Source organism: Ochotona curzoniae, unplaced genomic scaffold (genome assembly GCF_017591425.1).
Source record: "Ochotona curzoniae isolate NIBS_2020 unplaced genomic scaffold, NIBS_Ocur_1.0 scaffold_2587, whole genome shotgun sequence".
Lineage (NCBI taxonomy): Eukaryota > Metazoa > Chordata > Mammalia > Lagomorpha > Ochotonidae > Ochotona > Ochotona curzoniae.
Window position 1 is genome coordinate 19,645,769 of NW_024467096.1, and position 26,176 is coordinate 19,671,944.

Consider the following 26,176-nt stretch of genomic DNA (forward strand, 5'->3'; position numbering starts at 1 on the left):
AGGAAGTAACACCAACTGGCATACATGTGGGCAGGGTCTAGGGAAGAGTCAGGCTGAGCTAAACTGCAGCAATGCACAAGAGCCAGATGAGAGGCAGTATGGACCAGGCTGGGCTGAAGCACATGGCAGCACAGGCAAAAAGAAAAAAAAAAAAAAAAACCTGGGCTACGGGCAGGCCTGCTGGGGATTATTTTGGATTGCCCCAACTAAGCTGCCGTTCCCACTGGTGTGCATGAAGACCAGACCTGTGGCAGGCCGGGCTATGCAAGGCTGCAGCACTCAACAGTTTGCTTGAGAGATGGGGCCTGGATTGGAACTGACCAGGCAGTTGCATCCTCCAGTATGTTCACTGGCTGGTGCAGGTGACAGACCAAATCTGACCCAGTGCTGGCAGGCCCACACAAGATGGGGGACTACCTAACTAGACTGCTGGACTCAAATCTCAGCCCTAGCAAAAAATCACAAGATATGTAGTCCAACCTTGGAGTGCATGTCTAGAGACTGAACCTCAATTGTTGGTGCCTGTGCAGTGGACAGAATGACCAGATGCACACAGGACCTGACAGCCAGCAGAGGACATCAAGTGCCTTGTCAGAGGATGGAGAGCAGAACAGGATGGACAGCTCTCCCATCACAAGCTTTGCAGCAAGTATCTGGGATTATGGACGTACACTGAGGTGCACACTGTTAACCAACAGACCCTGGAAAGATTTTTCTGAATCCAGGTGCAATGAAACCAACAAAATCTCAGAACTATCAAAACCACTTGAGCTACACTCTCAGAACACTCTTCCCCACAACAGGGTCTATAAGGCATCATCACATGACTATTCCTCATCCCCAGGTGCTGATGTAATTCGACAAAAAGGACAGTCTCCTCCCCTTGCCCAGCAGACCAGGAGAACAAAAAGCAAAGTATATGTCACCACCTTCCTCCACTCCCAACCCTCTCCACCTTATTCAGAGGCCCACATGAGCATGCATCCCTCTTAATTTAGTAAACAATATTAACAATAAATTTTTTTAAAGTTCTCAATGCAATAGTTTACCATAACAGCAAATATAAAAAATAAAATTGGCAGATAAATCACTGGCCAAGTGCTTAAAACAGTGTCTAGCATGGACTATTTAAGGCTTATAAAATCATTGTTTCATCATTAGGTTCTACTATACCACAAATCTCCCCATCCTACTCTTTGTGAATTAAGTACAAATAAGACATAAGAATCTCATTCAATAATATTAAGCTGCCTTCCTATAAGAAGCACATTTAGCATATTTGAAGCTCTAGATAAAACCATACCAATTTCTTGAAAACTGGATTTTGTATATACACCAAGCTCACATCATTGCACTTATGACAATTCTATCCAAATTCTTTATACTAATAGCAGGCTTATTATTCAAAAACAGTTAACACTGCAGACAGAAATCAAGATCTTCCAAGCACCAAAATATCTAGATGAAAAGAAACAGTACAATATATCACCAGTTTGAGTAAAGACCAGGAGATGGCTAGATGAACATAACAGGATTGATCCTTAAGAATTACTGAGGTCTCTTTATGCTTTTCTGTAATTTTAAATTTTTAATACATTTCTAGAATGTTTAAGATGTTCTATAAAGTAGCCCAGATGGCGCATTTCACACTACATAGGAACTGTATTAATTACCATAATAAAGGACGACCAACATTTTAAAACATACCAAATCAGAATTTTGAAACAAACTTTAGCAGCGATTACTTCACCAACAGTTAGAATTAGCAAACTGTACAGGTTTTTAAGATTCTTTCAAAATTAAATCAAATTTACTACTTTCCTTAACTTTCTAACTATCTTAATTTTATCTGTAACGTTGAAATCCTATAGTAAAAATGGCACACTTGAGAATAAATCCTGACTCCCAAATTTCAAACAATGCTGTAATAGAGCCATTATGAACAGAAAAAGTAGATTTTTCATCAGCTGAACAATCTTTCCAAGAATATAAACACACATACCTCTACTTCATCTCCTTCACTAATTTCTTTTTTTATATCAGGCGGTGGTGGTAATCTAACTTCATTAAATGGAACCTGGCGCTCTGGTTGCCAACTGAAGGGTCAGAGAAGGAATTGGTAGTTTAGAATGTATCACTGAAGTAGGCCCGTAATATTACAGGAGCTTTACACTACGGTTAATGTTACATATTTTTTTAGTTAGCTTACCATTTAGCTTTCCCTAAAGACAAAAAAAACATCCTTTGTAGCATGTAATCTTCCAATTACTAAAGTAGAAAAACTTTTTTTCTATTAACTCTTGGTGACATTTCTAAATAATTAACATGATTGAAAGCATTACCTAACAAACTACTCATACTCATAAGAACAGCACAAACATCTCTCTGCAACTAAAAGTTAAATTCAAAGCGATGAAGGACCAATTTAAAATTTGAAATGTTACATCCATAACCATCAAATGTAGATCAGCTTATTTCAAATACTTTTATAAAAATGAAGCATATTAGATTACAAAACAATTGCATAGTTTCTTTTAATATAGACAATCAGAAATCACATTTTGAAATTATTTTAATTACTAGATTTCACCTTTTTATCTTTTCTACAGTAAATACAAAAATATAATTAGAGCCTATGAAAGTCTTATCGAATCTCTAGAAAACTTAAATGCAGCTAATTTCTTGATTATGTGACATTTTTCATGTTTTTATTAGATTAAGTTATAAAGTGGGTCATTTTCCCCTGCTCTTACGTTCTCACAGGTCATTTATACTCCTTGGATGCGTACCAGCTAATAAAACACTCCTAGGAATTCTATCTGCCATTGCTAGTCAGAGTAACAGCTGACCAAGTAAGATACTTTAGGGTGTTTCTTTTCAACCACTCCCTTTTAAGTGGCAGCTGTTCAATAGCAGAAATCATTTCAATACTTATTTCCATGTGAAGCAGCTCTTGGGCTGAGAAATCTTCTTTTCAGAAGTTCTGGAAGCCGCTTAGAAGATGCTGCTTCTTTTTTTCTCTATCAAATGGTGTTCTTCTTAAACTATTCATAATCATGCCTTTTTTTTTTATTATTTTGATTGGAAAGTAGGATATACAAAGTGGAGGGACAGAGGAAGATTTTCCATCCAATGATTCACTCCAAATGACCACAATGGCTGGAGCTGAGCCGATTCAAAGCCAGAAGCCCGGATCCTCTTCCGGGTCTCTCACACGGGTACAGGTTCCCAATGGCTTTGGGCCATCCTCGACTGCTTTCCCATGCCACAAGCAAGGAGCTGGATTAGAATCAGCACCCATAAGGGATCCTGGCACATGCAAGGCAAGGACTTTAGCCACTAGGCTACAGTAGGCCAAATCAAGCTCATTTTGCCCCTTGGACCACTGAAGCATAGAACGTCCAGACTTCAGCATCCCACGTGTAAGGGCAGGCTTGAGTCCCAGTTGTTAAAGAGTTCTAGCCTAGCTTCCTGCTAATGCAACTAAGAGAGCAGCAGAGGACTGTCTATATACCTGGGCCCCTGCCACCCAAATGGGAGACCGCAATGTTCTTGAACCCTGCGCTGGGCCTGCTCCAGTTTTAGCTACTGCACCAATTAGGGTGTGAACTTACAGATGACTCTATCACTCCACCTTTACGAAAAAACAAACTACCTTGTTCTTAAAATAAGTATGAAATTGGTATCAGTCCTCATTAATAAAGCAATTAAAGATGGCCTAACACTTTAGGCATTTTGAAAGCCACCTAGAGTATCATTTTTCTGTAATATATTCTCATCTGTGGCATCTACTTCCATCAAAACTATTTATTCCATCCACGATTCAGCAAAAGGAAAAAAAAACAAAAAAGGGAAAAAAAGGTGAGGAGTAACTCTGGACAGAAGAAAAGGTTACAAAAACCAAACCTAAGTGAACTCTAAGCACCAACACTCAAAAGCAACACACAAGCTGGCAGCATCTAAAACAAAGATCAATAAACAACAACTTACTTATTTTCAAAAACAACGGTGAGGGAGTCTTCATGAACATCTTTGATAAATCCCTGAAACAAACAAAAACATTTAAAAGATATCAATATTAAGCATTCTATACCTCAAAAATGCTGCATACAGAATGGGAAAGACACTAGAATCAGTGAAAGACTACAGGGTTTGGAATTCAGACAGATCTGGATTTGATTTTCATCTCAACCATCACAAGGTATATTACCTCATCAATTACGTAACTTCTGAAAAACTCATTTTTCACTAGTATCACCCACATCATGTACAACTCATACCACCACAGGAATTAGCTGAGTGAGATAGTGCTTATTATTGTGACCCGAGTTCAGTATTTAGTATTGTGACTAAATGTTCAAGCTGTGGTATCTGGTTTCTGGTTCTGTCACTTCTATGTTCTTGTGAACATTTTTAACACATTTAACATTACAAAATTACGAGTAATAAAATAACACATGCCTCACAATATCTGGAAAATAGTTCAACTCATAAAAATTAAAGGGCATTTTAGAAAAACATGAGCTCATTTGCATGCTATCTTTGTCATTAACTTAATTCTGTTTTTCCTATCTGCCTTAAAGCAGAGGTGGGAAATACTTTTTCTTCCAAGAGTCATTTGGATATTTCCAACATCAGTCACAGATTATGCAAAATTATCAATTTAAAATTAGTCTGCTACCTAGTTCTACTGATTATCAAGCCCTGCTTGTGGTTGCCTTGGCAGGGCCAGTTAAAACTAACACTTGTGACCAGACATTACCCAACCCTAATTTCTAAACACTGTCAGATTAAAACTGAGGATCCTGCATTAGAACAATTTTAGAATGATTACAGATTCTCAGTAAATACCATTAGTCATTTTTGAATCTTAAAATTATATAATTTATCCTTTTAATATTATCTTCATTAAATTAATAATGAAAAAAATCACAGACCAACTACTTAATACATCACCTTACAACCTTGAGCAAGAAGCTCCTGGCACCTGCATAACTATAACTGATATTAAATGACACTGTCCATCAGATTCATAAATTCCTCCATCTTAGCCATATATACTTAACACACTTTGAATCACTGTAATTAAAACATACTTTCAAAAAGCAACAAGTAATGTTTACAGCGTATCAGACACTGCTCTCAACAAATTAGGAATATGTAACACAAACTGGCAGTAGAAACATCCAAACCCAAGCAACCAGGACTAAAGGGCCATTTAACCTTTGGAATTAAAGAAAGTCAGTCTTGGAGAACAGAGGGGTAATCAGTCAGGGCCTATTTAAAGTTCTATAATAACAGATTCATCAAACCATCCAACATGGGGATTCATAAACATAAAGTCACAGTGAACCTTCCCCAACATTTGCTATTCAACTTACTATTCTGCAGTCTAACTCTATTTTCTTCTCTAGTTCAACTGCCTGGTACAGCTCATTTATGTTTGGGCATGTTTTCTTGCAAATATCCTAAAATGAAGCCCAGAACTTAGGATCCGTATCTCTTGAAGAATATTGCTCTATATTCTTAGAATTCCACATATATATATATATACACATATATACATATACATATCTATTTAACTATTTATAGATACAGTTTAAAAACTAGCCTGTCCCTCCAGTTCAGACTCTGATTACCTAGCTATGCTATAATAATTACTTCCTGGCCAGTCTCTATTTCTAGCAGTAGGTATTATCTGTAATCATTTTGGTAAGCGGTTACATGGTTTTGGTATCAATAAATCTCATGTGATCATAAAAACATCTTCAATATTTTAATATCTGAGAAACAAACCAAGAAAACTCCCAAATAACTGCAAGTCAGGGTTAGGTGTGGGGCTGGGTTCAGCAGCAGACAGCTCAATCTTTTTTTTCCTGAGTGGGTAGGCAAGAAATGTATCCACTTGGATGAGCAATGCAGCACAACAGTCACTAACTAACTGTCAGCATCCCATTTTGCAACATCCCCCTTCCTCCCGCCAAAGCTACTCAATTGCTGATTCAGATTTCTGTTAATGCATCACAACAGGCAGCAAAAGATGACCAGTTTGGGACCTTGCCACTCATATGGAAAATGCAGATAGAGTTCCTGTCACCTAGCTGTTGCAGGAATTTGCAGAGAACCAGAGGAGAGACATGAAGATCTCCTTCACTCTTTGAAAAAGATTAAAATATTAAAAAAAAAATAAAGATCCAATCACTTCAGCCATTTTACCTGCAAACAATAAAGTTTACATTATGGGGAAGCAGATGGCCGGGGCAGGAGCTGGTTATTAAATCCCCAGGTACTCCCAATGTGGGACACCGGTCTTTTAATATTTCGTCTATATTTTTACTCACTAGGTCAAATGTCCATCACATCTATGTTTTTATTTCTTAATTTTTTTCTTATTGGAAAGGCTGATTTTATAGAAAGGAAGGCACAAAGAGAAAGCTCTTCCGTCTGCTGGTTTACCCGCAAAGTGGCTGCAATGGCCACAGCTGAGCTGATCTAAGGTCAGGAGCCAGGAGTTTCTTCCAGGTCTCCCATGCAGGTGCAGGGTCGCAAGGCTTTGAGCCATTTTTTACTGCTTTCCCAGGCCACAAGCAGGGAGCTGGATGGGAAGTAGAGCAGTCAGGACACAAATCCGTGCCCATATGGGATCCTGGCTTGTGCCACTGAGCCATCGCACCTTGCTGTTTTCTAATGTTTAGTAAATATTATTTAGTAATCAGTGCTTATTTACTAATATTTAGTAAACAGTGCTTCCAGGCTCATAAGTGCATTTCCTGCTGCTCAAAGCTACTTATACTTAAAAAGTTTCCCTATTCCTTCATTAGAGTTTAAAATTTCAGAAATTAAAATGAGAAGCCCAAGACACAGGAAAATTCTGCCCTTTATTACACTAAGCATTTTTCTTTAATCTAGAAATCAATGTTTGCATTTTTCCATACAAACACTTCCACTATAAACATCGGCATCAATTCTGGGTGCTTACTGCTCACAAACTTTTTAAGACAAAGCACAGCTCTAGACATATTTACACTTTTGTTGCTTTCATCACAAGATTTACTAAAGGCCTGTACCTAAACCTTAAGACATACCTGGAGTACAGTTATTAATGGCCTACTCCTCCAAATCCAATTCACAAGTACCTAATTCTAGCTATAACATTCTTACGGATGGCCAGATCTCTATAAAACTGACTGAGCTGATACCATGCAGAGAGTTAAAATTTTTAAAGATATTTTTGCGCTAGGGAAGCCAGCAAAATGATGGCAGATCCCACTCAGTTTAAGAGATGTAAATGGTAGGGTTGGGTCTTTATCAAAATCTTTTCATAGGCAGGAGACAGACAACAACAGCCTCTGTCTGCACATGGCATAAAGAGACTTGCAACTACAGACCAGAAATATTCTAAAAAACAATTCACTAATTTTAAAACTGTAAATCCTTCTGAGTAAAGTGATCAAATCTTGTCGTTCCGCCCAAGAAGGAAATCATTCCTATTCTATAAGCTACACTCTGGTTAGTAACCAGTTTCAATCTGAATGACCAGATTCACTTATCCAATATCCAACTGATAGGTTCAAAACAATATTCTAAAAACACAAAAACAGAGATGCTTGCAATTTATACACACAAGGAGATTTATACTGCCATCTTAGCATAGTGCCTCAAGTCCTCCTCTTGCACACACCAGGATCCCATTTGGGCACTGGTTCTAATCCCAGAGGCCCCACTGCACATCCAGCTCCCTACTTGTGGCTGGGAAAGCAGTAGAGGACAACCCAAAGCTTGAGACCCTGTACCCTCATGGGAGCCCCAGAACAGGCTCAGCTCAGGCCGTAGTGGCCCTTGTGGAGTGACTCAAGTGGATGGAAGATCTTCCTCACTGTATTTCTGACTTTTCAACAAAAACAAAATAAATCTTTTTAAAACATGGTTTGGTGGGGCCTGGTGTGGTGGTCTAGCAGCTTCAAGTCCTCACCCTGAACGCACCAGGATCCCATACGGGCACGGTTCTAATCCCAGTATCCCCATTTCCCATCCAGCTCCCTGCTTGTGGTGTGGGAAAGCAGTTGAAGATGGCCCAAAGCCTTGGGATCCTGGACCTGCATGGGAGACCCAGAATGAAGTTCCTGGCTTCTGGCTTTGGATCGGCACAGTACTGGCCGTTACAGTCACTAGGGGAGTGAATCATCAGATGGAATATCTTCCTCTCTGTCTCTCCTCCTCTCCGTATATCTGACTTCACAATATAAATAAATAAATCTTTAAAAAAAAAAAAAGGTTTGGGGCTAGCACTGTGGTATAATAAGTTAAACCTCCAACAGCTACACGTCACTGCATGGCCGGGTCTCCCAAGGGTTAACTCCACAATTTAGCTTGTTTCTCTAGGGATAACAGGATGGGCAAACTTGGCCTGACACATTTAGCCCCTGGCTGGACCACAAGTTCCCTCTTCCCTGCTCCCCCTTTTTTAAGATGCCCCTGGGGGAGCTTAGGAGTTGCTTGGGCATTGGAAAAATACTGGGAGGAACTAGGCAGACTATAAAAGAGGCAGGCCAACTTCAAATGAAAGGCATTCTCTTTACAAGAATGACCCACTGCGTGTTGTCTTTTTTGTAACCCTAGTCCCTCTGCTCGGCTTGGGGTACACAGTGACGCAGCGTTGTCGACTTGTCACAGCTGTTAGACTGACCCAACTTTCATGCCAGATGCCCTGAAAAGACAGCAGAGGATGATTCAAGTCCTTGGACACCTGCACCCACATGGGAAACTCAGGAGACTCCTGGTTCTCAGTTTCTGACCAGCACAGTTCTGGCCACTGTGGCTACTTGGAGAGTGAGCCAATGGATGGAAGAGCTCTGTCTCTCCTTCTCACTGCAATTTTGTCTTTCAAATAATTTTTTTAAAAAAAAATCTACCTAATTATTCATGCATTTCAGAAGTTACAGAACAGAAATTAAAAAAAAAAATGTTTCTTAGCCTAAGCAGAGGCAATCAAGGGAGAGGGGAAAAGAACTCTGAGCTCTGGCTTGGTGGCAGTATTAGGTTAATTCTTCACCTGCAGACACCAGCTTCCCATTAGGGCACCAGCTCTAGTCCTTGGTACTCCACGTCCAACCGAGGCCCCTGCCTCAGGCCTGGGAAAGCATCCCAGTATGACTCAAGCTTCTGACCTCACAACCACAAGGGAGTCCCAGAGAACCTCCTGGATTCACCTTTGGATCAAATCAGCTTCTGCTACTGTGGTTATCTGGGCAGTAAACCACAAGATGGAAGCTCGCTCACCTGTCTGTAAAAGCTGCCTTTCAAACAAAAATTACTGTAAAAAAAAAAAAAAAAACAAGGATCCTTTCAGTTCAGCAGAAACAGTTATTTTAATTTTTCTAAAGACTTATTTTTATTGGAAAGTCAGATTTACACAGGAGATAGAGTTCTTCTGTCCACCGGTTCATTCCCTAAGTAGCTGCAATGGTCAGAGCTGAGCTAATCCAAAGCCAAGAGCCAGGATCCTCTTCTGGGTCTCCCATGAGGATTCAGGGTCCCAAGGCTTTGTCTGGCCCATCCTCGACTGCTTTCCCAAGCCACAACCAGGGAGCTGGATGGGAAGTAGAGCAAGCAGCCAGGATACTAATCGGCTACGAATGGGCGCCCATATGAGATTCCAGAACATGTAAGGGAGGGACTTTAGCCACTAGATTATCATTCCAGGCCCAGAAACAGTTTATTTTCAAAAATTCAAAGACTGGTACTATAAAAAGCTACAAACCCTGTTACGAAATCTGGATGCCAGATTTAATAACTCTATAGGACACACACAAAATTTCATTAATAAACCTTCCAAACCTCACTTTAGAAAAAGGGCAGTTGAAACAACTTACATCCCCTACTGTAGGCAGCAGCCCGGGTTGCCTTGTACTTAGGCAAGTGATTATACTGCTGAAGGAAAAACAGCCAGTAGCTGGCAGGTATTCTGGGCCTGGTTATTGTCAAATTTATGTAAATTATACCACTATGCAAGCATAGCTGCTTATTCTTTATTAAAATAAAAAGTGAGCAGGCAAGGTAGGTAACTCTAGGTCAGGACATGACACCCCAGTCCCCAGGTGAGGAGGCTGTAGTCTGCCTGAAGGGGGTGGGGGGGGCGGTCTGTGATGTATTGCAGTGGGAGCAGCTGAGGGCAAATTTAACAAGGTAGGAATGACGCCTGGGGTCTTCCATGGATCTGGCCACTGCACTCACAGGTTTACAAGGGAAACAGGAGGGCATATAAGGGTCAAGTCAAAGCACCTGCCCACATGGCAGACATGAGCTGGGTTAAATAGCATCACACACTATCACTGAGACACACAAAAGCCAGGGCTGGGGACAAGCCAGTCCAGTCAAGGCTTCAGCACTGTCAGCATCTGTATAGGGCAGGTCTAGACAGGCCAAGTTGGGTCATTCCTCAACACCCATCAGCATACAGAAGAGCCAGTACAGGTGTGAGCCACACCCACCTGAGCTAGGCTGCCACACACACTAAACAAGAGCTGAGGCTAAAGGTCATGCCAGGCTGGACCAAAGAACCTGACAGCACACATAAGACCTAGGGCCTAGTAGGGGAACTCTGGAGATTTCCCTGCTGGGCTGCAGCTCCCGCCGGCAAATTCAAGAGCTGGGTTTGTGGCTGGCCAAGACTGCAGTATCCAGCAGTATCTGTGTGGTCTGGGTCAAGGGGTAGGTTAAGACCGGGCTAGGCTTCAGCACCCACTGACACTCATGAGAGCCAGAATGGGTACAGGACAGGCTGGGTTAGGCCATGGCATCTGCCCATTCACAGGAGCACCGGGACTTGGGTGGGCCAAGCTGACCTAGGCTGTAAACCCAGCAGTGAGAGCTGGAATGGGTGTAGGCTAGTCAGGCTAGGCTGTAGTATCCACTGGTGAGTGTCAGGACTGGAGCCTAACATGTCAGTCTGGGAACGTTGCCAACATCCATTTTTGGGAGCAGGTCTGGCAGGGAAACTTGGGAAACTCTCCTGCTAGTCCACAGCTCCTGCTGGTGAGCATAAGAGTCAGGGCTATGAGCAGGCTAGACAAGGCAGGGCTACAACACCTGTTGGAATATGTGTGAGCCAGGTTTGCCAACATACTGAGCAGGTCAGTCCACACTGGCAAGGATGAGGGCCAGGACAATGTACAGGCTAGCTGGTTTGGACTGCAACACCCACCAGCTCACATGAAGGCTGGTGCTGAGAGTGGGCCACGCTAGAGTAGACTAGGCTACTGCACCCACTAGCAAGATCTGGAGCTGGGGGCAGGCCTGCGTAAGCCAAATCATAGCATCTACTGGTCAATGAGCCCACCTCAGACTGCCCCTCCCCAACACTTGCTGGTACACACAACACCCAGGGCTAGAGTAGGCCTGGTAGAACTTCAGGACTCCTTTGCTGGGCTGCTGCTTCCAATAGTAAACATGAGAGCTGGGATTGGGGGCTCTCACCTTGGGTACCCTTCAAGCACCAGGCTGATCTGGAGATAAGCAATCTGGGTTAGGCTGTAAAACCCATTGGTGTACCCAAGAACCAGAAAGGGTATGCTGCGGGCCAGCAAAGCCAGGCTGCAGCACCACCTAAAAGTGCAAAGATGAGGTTTGAGTCATACTGGGCTGGACCCACTATGTCTTTGCAGTCCCAAAACATACAACTGAAAGCATGCCTGGCAGGAGAGCTATGAGTACTCCCATGCTAGGCTGTCACTATCACTGCTGAACACAAGAACCAGGGCTGAGCTGAGGGTGACCCTTGCTGAAAAAGGCAGTGGGACATGTTGGCATATGTGAAGGCTGGATCTGCGAGCAAGTCAGGCTGAGCTAAGCCTCAGCACCCACAGATATGCACCAGAGCCAGACGGGATAGACTGGGCCACAGCAAAGGCTGGCATGTACCAAAAGAGAGGGGTGGGGCTGATGGCAGGCCTGGTGGTAGTTCATGGGTGTTACTCCTACATGAGGCTGAAGCACTACTGGTATGCCTGAGGACAGGGTCTGTGGCGGGCTGCTGGACCACAGTACCCACTGTTTCAGCAATGTGACATGGGGCTAAGGCTGGGGCTAAACTGACCAGGCACCCACCAGTTTTTGCATCGGATGGTACAGGTGACACATTGAACCTGACCCTACAACTGTTTGGTACACAGAAAATTCAAGTCTAAGATCCCACACCCTGCAGACAGGGTAATCACTATCACAGGATACGTGGCCTGACCTTGGGGTGCACGTAACACTGGGCCTCTGCAGGTGCTGATGCCTGTGCACTAGACAGCATGTCCAAATACAGGAGACCTGACAGCCAGCTCATCTAGGCAGCCTGGGGACGCCAAATGCCTTGTGTGAGGATGGAAAGCACGTTGGACAATCCTCCTGGCCAACCTTTGCATCAAGTATCTGGTGCATAGATGCACTAAAGTGGACTTTGTCAACCAATAGCCCTTGGATTCTCTCAACCCTGGAGCAAAGCAACAACATCTCAGCACTACTGAAGCCATCCCAGTAACAGCCTTGGAATCCTCTCCCCTACTGTGGGGGCTCTAAGGTATCATCAAATGACCATCCCCATCCACAAGTGCTGATGCAGTCTGATGGCAAGGAGCAGCAACTTCCTCCTCCCGCTGATGCAGAGGAAAAAAAACCAAAACCGAAGCCTATGTTTCACCAACTTCTGTCTGTATCTGAGCCTTCCAATCCTAACCAGAGTCCACATGGGTATGCATCCCTTTCAAATATGTAAACAATATTAAGAATAAAATAAAGGCCCAGCACAGTAGCCTAGCAGCTAAAGTCCTGGCCTTGCACACACACCAAGAACCCATATGGGTGCTTGGATTAATGTCCTGGCCGCCCCATTTCCCATTCAGCTCCCTGCCTGTGACCTGGGAAGGCAATCAAGGAACAGCCCAGGGCCTTTGGGACCCTGCACCGGTGAGGGAGACATAGAAGCAGCTCCTGGCTCCTGGCTTCTAATCAGCTCAGCTCCGGACACTGCAGCAGATTCAAAAATGTCTCACTGGGGTGGGGCCCAGCCTGTGGCATAGTGGCTAAAGTCCTCACCTTGAATGCGCCAGGATCCCACAGGGGCTCTAGTTCTAACCCTGGCAGATCCGCTCCCCATCCAGCTCCCTACTTGTAGCCTGGGAAAGCAGATGAGAACAGCCCAAAGACCTGGGAACCTGCACCTGCGTGGAAGACCTGGAGGAGGTTCCAGGCTCCTGGCTTCGGATCGGCTCAGCTCCAGCCATTGCAAACAACTGGGCAGTGAATCATTGGACGGAAAATCTTCCTGTGTCTCCTCCTCTCTATATATCTGACTTGGCAATTAAAAAAAAAAAAAAACCTGTCTCACTAGAAACTTAACTATGACTTCAAGTGTACTCATAATTTAACATTTTAATAAAACTCACTTCACTAACATTTTTCTGTTATTGCATCTCCTTCTAATACCTTACAAAGGGGAAAACAAGGGTTCTGCGAATGGCAGCCGGTGGCTAAACTCCAACCAAGCTCCCTGCTTGTGGTCTAGGAAAGGAAAGCACTGATGAATGGGACCTGCAATCACATGGGAGACCTGGAACAAATTCCTGGCTCCTGGCTCCAGGTTTCAGATCAGATCAGTTCAGTTCTGGCCATTGCAGCCATTTAGGGAGTGAACCAGTGGATGGAAATCTCTTTCTGCTTCTCCTTCTCTCTATAAATCTGCCTTGAGAATAAAAATAAATCTGAAAAAAAGAGTGGTGTTATGGGGAGATAAACTGAAAGACCTCACTTCTCAGCAAACTATCAACTGCAGTCAAAAACTGAACTGCCTGAATCCACAATTAAAGTTTTCAATAGAAGCACAGAATAAAAAATCCAAAATTTACACTTTGAAATTTTCAAAATTCTTGATAGAAGAAATCACTAATTACAAACCTACCTACCAGTTTTTCACCGCCAGCAAAGAACAGCCAGCAAAAGAAACACAACTTTCCAATGTTTAGGTTAGAACTATGCACACCATCATGACTTAAATTTTAATTACTCCAACCTCAATATTTCAACATATAAAATTTTTCATGGTAAAAACAGAACGGGTCAGGAATGAAGCATCTAGTTCACGTTTTTTTTTTCTTAAGCAAATACTGTTTCTTCCAAACTTGATCAAATATTTTTTACAGTACTATTTAAGTCATGCTAGCTTTAAAGCATATCAAAGCTTCTAATATATTTTCATGGATCACTGACATGAAACAATGTCGTATTTTTTCTAGGTTTATTTGGTATAACAGCCAAATATAGCTTTAACATTTCTGATGCATTGTCAAATGTATTTCTGGCTTAATTCCTTTAGCAAACTTATAAAGAACTGCTTTTCTAAAACTATACATACATTCTGTTAGAGGCATACAGCTAAGTTCACTAGATGCTTCAAGGTTTTTTCCTCTGACTACATTAATGTCCCATTTTCCTTAAACTACAATAGTTAATTGTTTTAAAAAATACAACCCATGAATTTTTTAAAAAGCAAACTGGGAAACAACAGTCCTTAAGGCACAGGTGGTTAACCCCATATGGGTTATTAGTTCAAGGCCCAGCTGCTCCTTTTGCAACCCAGGTTCCTGCTAACATGCCTGGGGAAGCAGTGAAAGATGGCCTGAGTGCTTGGGCCCCACACGTGTGGGAGACCCATATGAAGCACCTGTGGCCATTTGAGGAGAGAATCGACGGAAATTTATACATCTGTCGTCTCTCCCTATGCCTTTTATTTATTTATCTATTTATTTTTATTTTATTTATTTATTTTTTTATTGTAAAGGCAGACGTACAGAAATGAGGAGACATAGAGAAGAAGATATTCCGTCCGATGATTCACTCCCCAAGTGACTGCAATGGCCAGCACTACAACGATACGAAGCCAGGAGCCTGGATCTTCTTCTGAGTATCCCACATAGGTGCAGGGTCCCAATGCTCTGAGCAGTCCTCTACTGCTTTCTCAGGCCACAAGCAGGGAGCTGGATGGGAAGTGGAGCTGCCGGAATTAGAACCAGCGACCATAAGGAATCCCGGCGCGTTCAAGGTGAAGGCCTTAACCACTGCACTATCGCACCAGGCCCTCCCTATGCCTTTCAAATAAGTTAAATAAAGCTTTTTTAAAAAAAAATTACAAGCATAAATTTTCCCAAAACTCGTCACCTCAGGTTTCTGTTTCAAGGATTGCCACAATTATCACTTGTCCACTGATCAGTTTCCAATCTACTAACTGGATCATCTCTAGTCCCAATTTATTTTCACAGCCTATTAATCCTGACAATTTTACATCTCCAGAATGAGGATACGCAATAGCATCTTCAAGCAGCTCAGTCACATGGCAGTCAAAACACAGACATCACTGTTCAGGCATGCTCAAATTTGGTTTACTTAAACGTTTTGCACTTGACTATCATTCTTAAGATTTCAGTCAGTAAACAGAGGACCATTTTCAGAAGCATCTAGATTTCCTAACACACTTTTCTTAAAGGTTTATTTATGTTTATTGGAAAGGCAATTATACAGAGGACAGATAGATAATTGCCCCGTCTGTTGGTTCACTCTCCAAATGGTCAGAGCAGCCAAAGCTGAGCTGATCTAAAGCCAGGAACTAAAGCTTTCGTTTGTTAATACTTTCTGATCAGCATCAAACACTTGCAACGGCTAGGGCCAGCACTGTTTCACAATGGCTAAGTCACTGCTCTGCCAGCTTCCCATGCCAGAGCGCAGGCTGGAGGCCAGACTGCCCTGCTTCGGATCAAGTGTCCTCTTAACATTTCTGGGGAGGCAAGAAATGTCGTCCCAAGCAACAAATACTCTGTCAGCACTGTGGCAGAGCAAGGATGGAGGCTCCTGGCTCCTGGATTCAGCCTGATGTAGATCTGCCTGTAGTGGCCAGAGGAAATGAATTCTCTCCAATAAATGGAAAATATCTCAATTTCCCCGACCTTGCCTTTCAAAAGTGAATCTTTCAGGGGGTTGGGGGGCAATAAGTCTACTTATTTTCTCCTGAGACACAAACATCTAATTGAATGTAAAGATGTTCCAATCATATTTCATTTTTCTTGCATTTCTCATTTTATGCATTGTAGTGTTCAAAAGAGGCATTTCCTTAAATATGTAAGAACATTCACTTTCAGTATACGTGCTGTATGGCAGCACAAAGTATAAGAATGTTCAATGGGGGCCCGGCAGATAGCGCAGTGGTTAAAGTCCTCACCTTGCATGCACCAGGATCCCATACAGGCGCCGGTTCTAACCCTGGCGGCTCCACTTCCCATCCAGCTCCCTGCTTGTGGCCTGGGAAAACAGTCGAGAACGGCCCAAAGCCTTGGGACCCTGCACCCACGTGGGAGACCAGGAAGAGCTCCTGGATCCTGGTTTCGGACTGGCTCAGCTCCAGCCATTGTGGCCGCTTGGAGAGAGAAACATCAGATGGAAGATCTTCCTCTCTGTCTCACCTCCTTTCTGTATATCTGCCTTTACAATAAAAATAATAAATAAATCTTTTTTTAAAAAAAGAACGTTCAATGGGGGTGGGAGGGAACCACATATTACTAGGACAAACTGGTAAGAATTCTACTTTCTTAGTAGTAAGAATACCTCAAGCAAGAGACACTGCCTTTAGGTACAATCAAATTACATGGATCTTTCACTAACTTCCCAAATTGCAGACTAAAGAAGTTCAGGCCTCTTAAACCAGAACATTCCTGGGCACTCAAAGGTATGCGCACAGTATTTAAAAAGCTACCCTAGGGCCAGGCACGACAACTTTGTGGCTAAATCACACCTTAAATCAATCTGCCGGGATCCCATACGGACACCAGTTCTAATCCCGGACGCTCCACTTCCCATCCAGCTCCCTGCTTGTGGCCTGAGAAAGCACTGGAGGACAGACCAAAGCCTTGGGACGCTGCAGCCGCGTGAGAGACCCAGAAAAGGTTTCTGGTTCCTGGCTTTGGATCACGGCTTAGCTCCAGCTGAAATGGCCTCTTGAGCAGTGAAAAATAACGGATGGAAGATCTGTCTCTCCTCCTTTCTGTATATCTGCCTTTCCAATAAAAATATTAATAAACTTTTTTTTAAAAAGTTACTCTAGTCCCCCAAAATGCCACATTAAACCTTCCCAGACTATTTATGTCAAATCATTTTAGAGGTTTACAATACTGCAGCTCCCATGGTTTATGTGAGGGCCGAGTATGTGCAGGGCAGAACCAGCCTGGACTGCAACACCCATTGGTTCCAATGGAAGTCGGGGCTGAAAACAGAACCAACCCAGAAATTGCAACTACCAGCTGATTGGGGCGATGGACTGTGCCGGGCCCTATACTTGCTAGCACATACAAGAATCTGGTTTGAGAACACTTCAGACAAAGTTTCTTTGGAGATCTCCCCAATTGAAATGCTGGACTTCTTAGAACGTTAACCAAGAAAAGAGACAACAGGTCAACCAACCACCTCAGCTACATCTTGGCAGAGAAATACAGGGCAAACAGAGACTCTATGATGGACTATGTCAATCAGTGGATTCTTCAAAGACCTCATAGTGCTTGGAGTGGCAAGACTGGCAGCGATTTATAACTGATGAACTATCAAAACCACTTGAGCAAGAACCTCAGAGCATACCCTACATCCGGGACCTGGGGAGGGTGGGAAATTGTGTGGGCCTTCTCCCTTAATACCCCCCTTTAAACATGAAGGAAACAATCTGGAAAAAAATAATAGTCTTACCCACTTTCCTGTAGCCCTTGAACCTTTTTATCCTAATTAACTATGTAAAGATTGTCAAAATATAATAAAAAAATAATAAAAAGAAAATTTTTTAACTATACATAGTTAACAGAAACACACACACACACACACAAATCCTTATTAGAGCCATTGAGAAACATCTTGCTGAATGAACACAAATTATAACAGTATTACCACTAAGTCTTAGATCCACTAATTACTATGTGCTAGGTAAAACAAGAAAGGACCAAAGAGGCAGTAATGGAAGGCTTTCTTTTGCAAAAGTGAAATCATAAGGCTCCCCTTCCCAAGCCTCCGTGCACTCTTCCCACTGCAGTCCAGAGGCCACCTGAAGTAAATGTCAGGAGGTCCTGTCAACCCAAAATGGGATTTACTCCTGCAAATATCAACTATCATCCTCTCCTCTCAATTCTAGAACTTAGGGAGATATGGTTCAGGACAGCAAATAGCTAATTCCCACATGCCCCGCCAAAATCCATTCAAAGGTGAACTAGTATTTCATACCTGATACTAGCACAGCTGCCTATACATATTAAACAAAATATTTCAGGAGCTCCTTTCAAAATAAAGTTCACTGACTTTTTGTGTGTGAGGTAACAATAGAGTTCCCATACACCGCTTACCACATTTCACTCTCAAAACTGTTAATACAGAAGGGATGTACATTTCATTTAACTGTTAACATGTCTACTACAATGTCCAAGTGCCAGGATTCAAGTCTCAGTTTCAGTTCCTGAATCCACCTTCCTCCTAACACAGATTCCTGAGACACCAGTGATGGCTCAAATAACCAAGTTCCCGACAGCTGCAAGGAAGACCAGGATAGTGTTCCAAAATTCCTTATTTTGGGCTGGCTCAAAGTTATGACAGCTCTTTAGATCCAGCAGACAAGTTATTAGAAAACCTGTATGTGGGGCCCGGCGCGGTGGCGCAAGTGGTTAAGGTCCTCGCCTTGCACGCCCGGGATCCCATATGGGCGCCATTTCTAATCCCGGCAGCCCTGCTTCCCTTCCAGCTCCCTGCCTGTGGCCTGGGAAAGCAGTCGAGGATGGCCCAAAGCTTTGGGACCCTGCACCCGCGTGGGAGACCCGGAAGAGGCTCCTGGCTTCGGACTGGCATAGTATCGGTCTGTTGCGCTCACTTGGGGAGTGAATCATCGGATGGAAGATCTTCCTCTCTGTCTCTCCTCTCTGTATATCCGCCTTTCCAATAAAAAAATAATAAAAATAAAAATCTTTAAAAAAAACCCATATGTGACAAGAATATGAAAAAGGGAGGTGGCGACCAGGAGCAATGACTCAGTGCTAAACCCTCATCTTGTACATGCCAGGATCCCCTAAGGGTGCAGGTTCATGTCCTGGCTGCTCCACTTCCCATCCTGCTCCCTGCTTACGGCCTGGAGAAGCAGTAGAGGACAACCTACTACCCTTGCATCTGCATGGGAGATTTTGAGGAAGCTTCTGGCTCTGGACAGACCGAGCTCTGGCCACTGAAGATGGAACACATCTCTGTCCCTCACTAATTCTACCTTTCAAATAAACAAATCTTCTAACACCAACTAAGAAATTAAAAAGGGTTGCTGCCTATTGATGGAAGAAACAGGTGTTAGCCACTTTGCAAAAAAAAAAAAAAAAAAAACTCAATACTTATTAGACTGTTCCTTTCCACCAAGTTACCCCACAGTCATTAAAATTTCTCAAATATAGACAGGTAAAGTGTCAAATAATGAGTACAAAGTGATTATCAACAGAGCAGCTTAATTTGAAATACTTCTGTGGAGTAACAACCATTACAGGGCTGGTGTTGCTGGCTCATCAGTTGAGACACTACCTGGGGCACCTGCACGCGCCTCTACTGAACTGGCTTCCTACTACAGTACAACTTGGAAGAGAGCAGCTAACGGTGCTGGTACTTGGGTCCCTGTCACCTACACACAGACCCAGACTGAGTTCCAGGCTCCTGGCTTCAGTCTAGTCCACCCCAACTACTGCAGGCACCTGCGGAGTGAACCAGAGGATGGAACAGCTCTCTTTCTCTCAAAGTAGTTAAGATGTATAAGATCTTAATTTTTTTTGACATATATTCAAAAACCCTGCATATCTAGGTACATTTTATGAAGAGAAATCTAAAAGTGTATATACTTAGTTATAAAACAGCTGACATGAAATGGAGAGAAAGTATAGTAAGTGATAGAACTAGGAAAAGTAGAAAAATTTCAATAAATCAATCATACTGGGCCCAGCACTGTAGCCTAGTGGCTAAAATCCTCGCTTTGAACGCCCCAGGATCCCATATGGCCTCAGGTTCTAATCCTGGCAGCCCCATAGTCCTTCCAGCTCCCTCCCTGTGGCCTGAGAAAGCAGTCAAGGACTGCCCAAGGTCTTGGGACTCTGCACCCAGGAAGGAGACCCAGAAGAGGCTCTGGATCAGCACAGCTCTGGCCATTGTGGTCACTTGGGGAGTGAATTACCAGATGAAGTGCTTCCTCTCTGCCGCTCCTCCTCTATGCATACCTAGCTTTCCAAGAAATAAACTTTATAAATACCACATCTATGTATGTGGAAAACTGTAACAGTTAAATGTACATATTTTAAATTGGCATGCTTAAAGTATTTTAAAACTGCACACTTACTAATTACATTATATACAACAAAAATTATTGAACTATTATGGGGTAACTTATCAGAAAAATGATCACTTAAGACTAGCCTTCACCATTCATTAGCATGCAGTATTAATCACTTCTATATAGGAAAACAGATGGCAATGACATGAAAATCTCATAATATATAAATACCTATACTAGTGTTTACATACCAGTAATGTTCTTAAAATGGAATGATTTCATGAAAAGGCACTTCAAAAGTTCATAGAAAATGTCTCTCAGGGCTTGCTCAGTGTCTTATCAGACTAGTCCCCCATCCACAGCACTGGCATCCCATGGGGGCACCTGATCATTTCCCAAGTGCTCCACTTCCAGTCCAGCTACCCGCGTATGCCCCAGGAGAGCAGCAGAGGACGACCCAAGGCCTCGGGCACCTACAACCCACGTGGGAGACCCGGAGCAAGCTCCAAACCCTACCATTAGAAGAACAGAAGAACCCAGCTGCAGCCACTGAGATAATCTGGGGAGTGCTCCAGCTGATCAGCTGATGCAAGACCCTCTTAGTCTCTCACCCCCTCCCTCTGTAACTCTGACATAACTGCTTCAAAGAAAACTGAAAATTCAACACGAACCAAACCAGAAATGAAGTTAATTTTATATGTACGTGGCTAGTAAAAACATACACAATAAAGTATCCAGAAATCAAGATTTTTTCATCCAATAAATACAAAAACATACATAAAATAAGTAGCATACATCAAGATACTTAAGAATTTAAGACTGGGGACCCAGCGCTGTAGCCTAGCAGCTAAAGTCATCTCCTTGAACGTGCCAGGATCCCATATAGGCACTGGTTCTAATCCCGGCATCCCCACTTCTCATCCAGCTCCCTGCTTGTGGCCTGGGAAAACAGTAAAGGACAGTCCAAAGCCTTGGGATCCTGTATCCATGAGGGAGACCCAGAAGAGGCTCTGGGATTCTGGCTTCAAATCAGCTCAGCTCCAGCCATTATGGTCACTTGGGGAGTAAATCAACAGTCGGAAGATCTTCCTCTTTGTTTTTCCTCCTCTCTGCATATCTGACTGTCTAGTAAAAATAAATAAATCTTAAAATTTGAAGACCGGGCCTTGCACAATAGCTTAAAGTCTAAAACCCGTACCTTGCATGCACCAGGATCCCGTATGAGTGCCTGTTCACATCCTGGCTGCTGCACTACCCATCCAGCTCCCTGATTATGGTCTGGGAAAGCAAGAGGACGGCCCAAAGACTTGGGACTCTCACCCACATGGGAGACCTGGAAGAAGCTCCTGGTTCCTGGCTGAGCATTGGCTCAGCTATAGCCATTGCAGCCACTTGAGAAGTGAACCAGTGGATGGAAGATCTTGCTTCTCTCTGTGAATCTGACTTTCCAATAAAAATAATAAATGTTTAAAAAAAAATCTAAAGCCTTGTGTCAACGTTGTGAAGCAGCCATCTGCAATGCTGCCATCCCATACAGGTACGTTCACATACCTGCTGATCTACTAGTGGCACGGGAAAGGTAATAAAAGATGATCCAAGTGTGTTGAGGAAACCTAGGTGAGGCTCCTGGCTCTAACCTGGCCAAATCCTTACCACTGAAGCCATCTGGGGAGGGAATCCAGTGAATGGAAGATTTTTGTGTTTCCCTCTATATAATTTTTTAAAATTTCTTTTTATTGGAAAGGCAGATTTACACACAAAAAGAGACAAAGATCTTCCCTTAGCTGTTTCACTCCCAAACTGGCTGCAACAGCCAGGGTAGAGCTGATCCGAAGCCAGGAGCCAGGAACTTCCTCTGGGTTCTCCACACAGGTGCAGGATCTCAAGGCCTTGGGCCATGCTCCACTGCTTTCCCAGAACACAGGCAGGGAGCTGGATGGGAAATAGAGCAGCCAGGATACAAACCAGCACCTAGATGGGATCCTGTCATATTCAAGGTATTTATCCATGGAGCCATCCCTAGCTCAATGGAGACCTCTTTTTTAAAAATTCAGCTTTAGTAGGAGTTTCATTTTACCATAGTTTCAAGCTTCTTTGGCATAAGGATATGATGATAGGATTGCCATAAATGTTAACATATATACTCAAAGCAACAAAGCAAGGCCTTACTGTTTTTTTCTTCAAGCTATACTTTTGAAAATACAGTCCCAAGAAAGGCCATCACACCAGTTTCTTCTTACCAGTAAATGACCTACCAAAGAAATCTTCTAAATTCAAAAGCATGCTCTTCCTGTGAGCAGCTACAGGTAATCATGAATGTTAAGCAGTGAAAATGGTTCTCTATTCACTTGACCCAGAAAACCCCACAAAACTCATTCAAATCAAGATGTTCAAATCTTTGTACTCACTTTAAAGAGCAACCAATAAACTCCAGAGGCAAGCTGGGTTACGTATATAAAAAGCAATGCATAACATTCTATCCTTACAATGATGGAGTGGGTAGGTGTGCCATGCCAAATAGCTGGGTGGCCTCAAAGAGTGAATTTCTATCGCACATACTTAAAAAATGCAGGTTGGGCCAGCATTGTGGTGTAGCAAGTTATGAGTGGCCTATAATGTTGGCATCCCATATGGGTGGCAATCAGTACCAGGGCTCCACTTCCAATCCAGTTTTGTGGACCAACCTGGAAACAAAGCATATAGCCCAAGTACTTGGGCTGCTGCACCCAAGTAGGAGACCCGGAAGAAGTTCCTGGCTCCTCTGCCCTGTCCACTGAGGCCATCTGAGGATTGGATCAGCAAACTGAAGCTCTCTGCTTTTCAATAAAAAATAAAATATTAAATCGCTCCATCCATGTAACAACAACCTCTTTTTAAAAAAAAACTTTTTAAAAAAAGGTTTCAATGTATATTGTTTTGATCACCGAGGATGCACCACTGTCCTTAGACTTCAGTCATATTAATCCATACGTGAGCTCTTGTCCACACTATTATCCTCAGAACCAAAGTGCTTCTAAACCACAAAAGTGTACAGAAAAAGCATCCCATAAAAACTGAAGAAGAGACGAAAAACTTATAGGATGGCAATAAACCCAGCATAAAATAAATGCAAAATAAAAGTCACAGCATAAAGTAAGTGCAAATTAAAAGCAAAGTAACATGAAAAACAGCAGCAAGGTTACTAAGAGAGGCTCATACAGCCAGCAGGTAAAGCTGGCACCTGCAATGCTGGCATCCTATATATTAAGAGTGCCAACTAGTTCTGGCTGCCGAGCTTCCAATCCAGCTTCCCGCTAATGCTTCTGAAATAGTGAAAACTGGCCCATGTATCTGGGCTCCTGCTACCTATATGGAAAACCCAGATGAAGCTCCTGGCTTCCATCCAGCCTAGCTCTGCTAGCGCAGCCATCTGGGGAGTGAACCTGCAGACAAAAGGTCTTTATCTGCTTTTCCAACACTCTTTTAATATTACTAAAAGATTAAAATTATATATATCATTATATACATCATTATGAGTACTACACTAATTCATTTTAAGTTATTTCCAAAAATACATTAAAATATAAGAGTAACAATTGTGGGGCCTGGTGCAGTAGCTTAGTGGCTAAAGTCATCACCTTGCACATGCCAGGATCCCACACGGGTGCCAGTTCATATCCCAGCTGCTCCACTTGCCATCCAGCTCCCTGTTCGTGGCCTGGGAAAGCAGTCAAGGACAGCCCAAAGCCTTGAGACCCTGTACCCACATGGGAGAACCAGAAGAAGCTCCTGGCTTCAGCTCAGTTCCAGCCACTGCAGCCACTTGGGGAGTGAAGCCCAGGGGACAGAGTATCTCTCTTTCTCTCTGTAGATCTGCCTTTCCAATAAAAACAAATAAACCTTTTTTTAAAAAAAAAAAAGAGGTAACAATTGTGGGTAAGTCAGCACTAACAGAAACAAAGTTATTCATATGTCTAATTTAAAACTGTCTGGGAATCACATTAAAATAAGTAATGCAAGGCCAGCAGGTGGCACAGCAAAACAATCCTCCACCTGCAATGCCAGCATCACAGATGGGTGTCAGTTCCAGTCCAGGCTGCTCCACTTTCAACCTAGTCCCCTGCTGATGGCCTGGGAAGGCAGCAGAAGACGGCCACACAAGAGAGACCTGAAGGAAACTACTGGCCACAGCTTCAGAAAGACTCAGCTCTAGCTGTCTGGACGGTGAACCAGCAGATGGAAGATCTCCCTACCTCTTTCTCCGTAACTCTTTCAAGTAAAACATAAATCTTAAATTAAAAAAGAAAAATAACTAGGATTCTTCCCACTACAAAAGCTAACTTCCTATATGCTTAACATTCTGATAGAAAACTGAGTTATAATCCAGTCAAATGTCTACCCTTATCTTCCTAACTAAAACGTAATCTTCCTACTCTAAAATTTCCTTTGAAGAACCACTAAATACTAAACTAACCTTGCCAACTAAAAGTGACAAGTCCTAGAGCGGAATAAATAATATTTCAGCTACAGTGTAATCCAAGACAAATTACTTAATCACTATCAGCTTCCTAATACAGAAAATGGGGATTAAAAATGTGCCCTCATGTTTTAAAGAAAATCAGTACATGCACTCTGAAGTATATAGAATATACAGTCAACAATAAGCTCTCATACTAAATGGGAGTGTAAGACTGCTAAACCTGTCTTCAGGAGAAACAGACTGGAAGAAAATCTGCATACTATACAACAGCCAGGGGACTAATATACAGGATGTACAAAGAGCTTCAGAAACTCAGTGACAGCAAAAGAAAGAATTCTATGAAGAAGTGGGTGTAGGGAATAAAAAGAACAACTGCAAATGGCTAATAGACATGAAAAATGCTCAGGCTCCTTAGCTATCAGAAAAATACAAATAAAGCCACACTGAATTTCCACCTAACTTTAATGAGACTTGCGTATATGCATTCAGAACTCTACTACCACCACCTGCTGGCATGAATGTGGAGAGAAAGGCATCCTTCACTGCTGCTGGGAGCTGATGCAGCTATGGAAGTCAGTATGAAGAGAGCTAAGGCAACAAAAAACTCATCTACCCAGCTATCTCACTCTTGGGAATATATCCAAATGAAATAAAATCTGCACATGAGAGTTACCTATATTACTGTATTTACAGTAGCACAATCTACAGTAGCAAAGACACGGAAACAACCAGATGCCCATCAAGATGAATGAATGCCCATCAAGATGAATGAAGAAATGGTGGTACACTTAATACATAAAACACTACTTGGCTATTAAAAAGAATGAAATTCTACCAAGTTCAACAAAATAGTCCCAATTACAGACCATTATGCTCAGCGAAATAATCAATCCCAAAAGGACAAATATCATACGTTCTTTTAAGGCAAGCTTCAGGCAAAACCCAAGATCAATATAGAGGTAAATACGTATATACATATATTATTCTACAGGAAATGTATAATGGAGGCAAGTATATTGGGAAGTGAAGATACACTGCATTATGTGTCTTTACTTCTTAATAAAAAACGGACTTCCAAGGAAACTGTTAATTATATCCTGACAATAGGATGCTGGACTTTCTACCATTGTCTATACCTACAATGTCAGGATACACTTAAATATCAGAATGATGGACTTGTGACTTGCTGGAGGACTATATTATTGTGATAATATAGGGAAAAATGAAGGGCAGGGGTGGGGAGTGAGGATGAACAGGATATGTGGAAAGGGAAATCTCTGAGCCTAATGAACTGTATCATGAAAAATAAAAATCAATATGCTAAAAAATGTTTTCAGGAAGGATATAAATCCAATAACTTGACACTG

The 26,176-nt window shown here is 42.6% G+C and overlaps 1 protein-coding gene across 8 annotated transcripts in view; it reads right to left on the bottom strand.

Annotated features, from left to right (window-relative positions):
- The window catches only part of FXR1 (FMR1 autosomal homolog 1), a 70,884-nt gene that overhangs the window by 38,722 nt on the left and 5,986 nt on the right, over positions 1-26,176 (bottom strand). For 7 of the 8 annotated variants that reach the window (XM_041002990.1, XM_041002987.1, XM_041002986.1 and 4 more), the window contains exons 2-3: positions 3,991-4,043; positions 2,003-2,096 (exon numbers count right to left, since the gene is read on the bottom strand). The exons of the other annotated variant lie outside the window; for it this stretch is intronic. In XM_041002990.1, the coding sequence (XP_040858924.1) occupies positions 2,003-2,096; positions 3,991-4,043 (147 nt within the window). The remainder of the gene's footprint in view (positions 1-2,002; positions 2,097-3,990; positions 4,044-26,176) is intronic. 8 annotated transcript variants of the gene reach the window in all.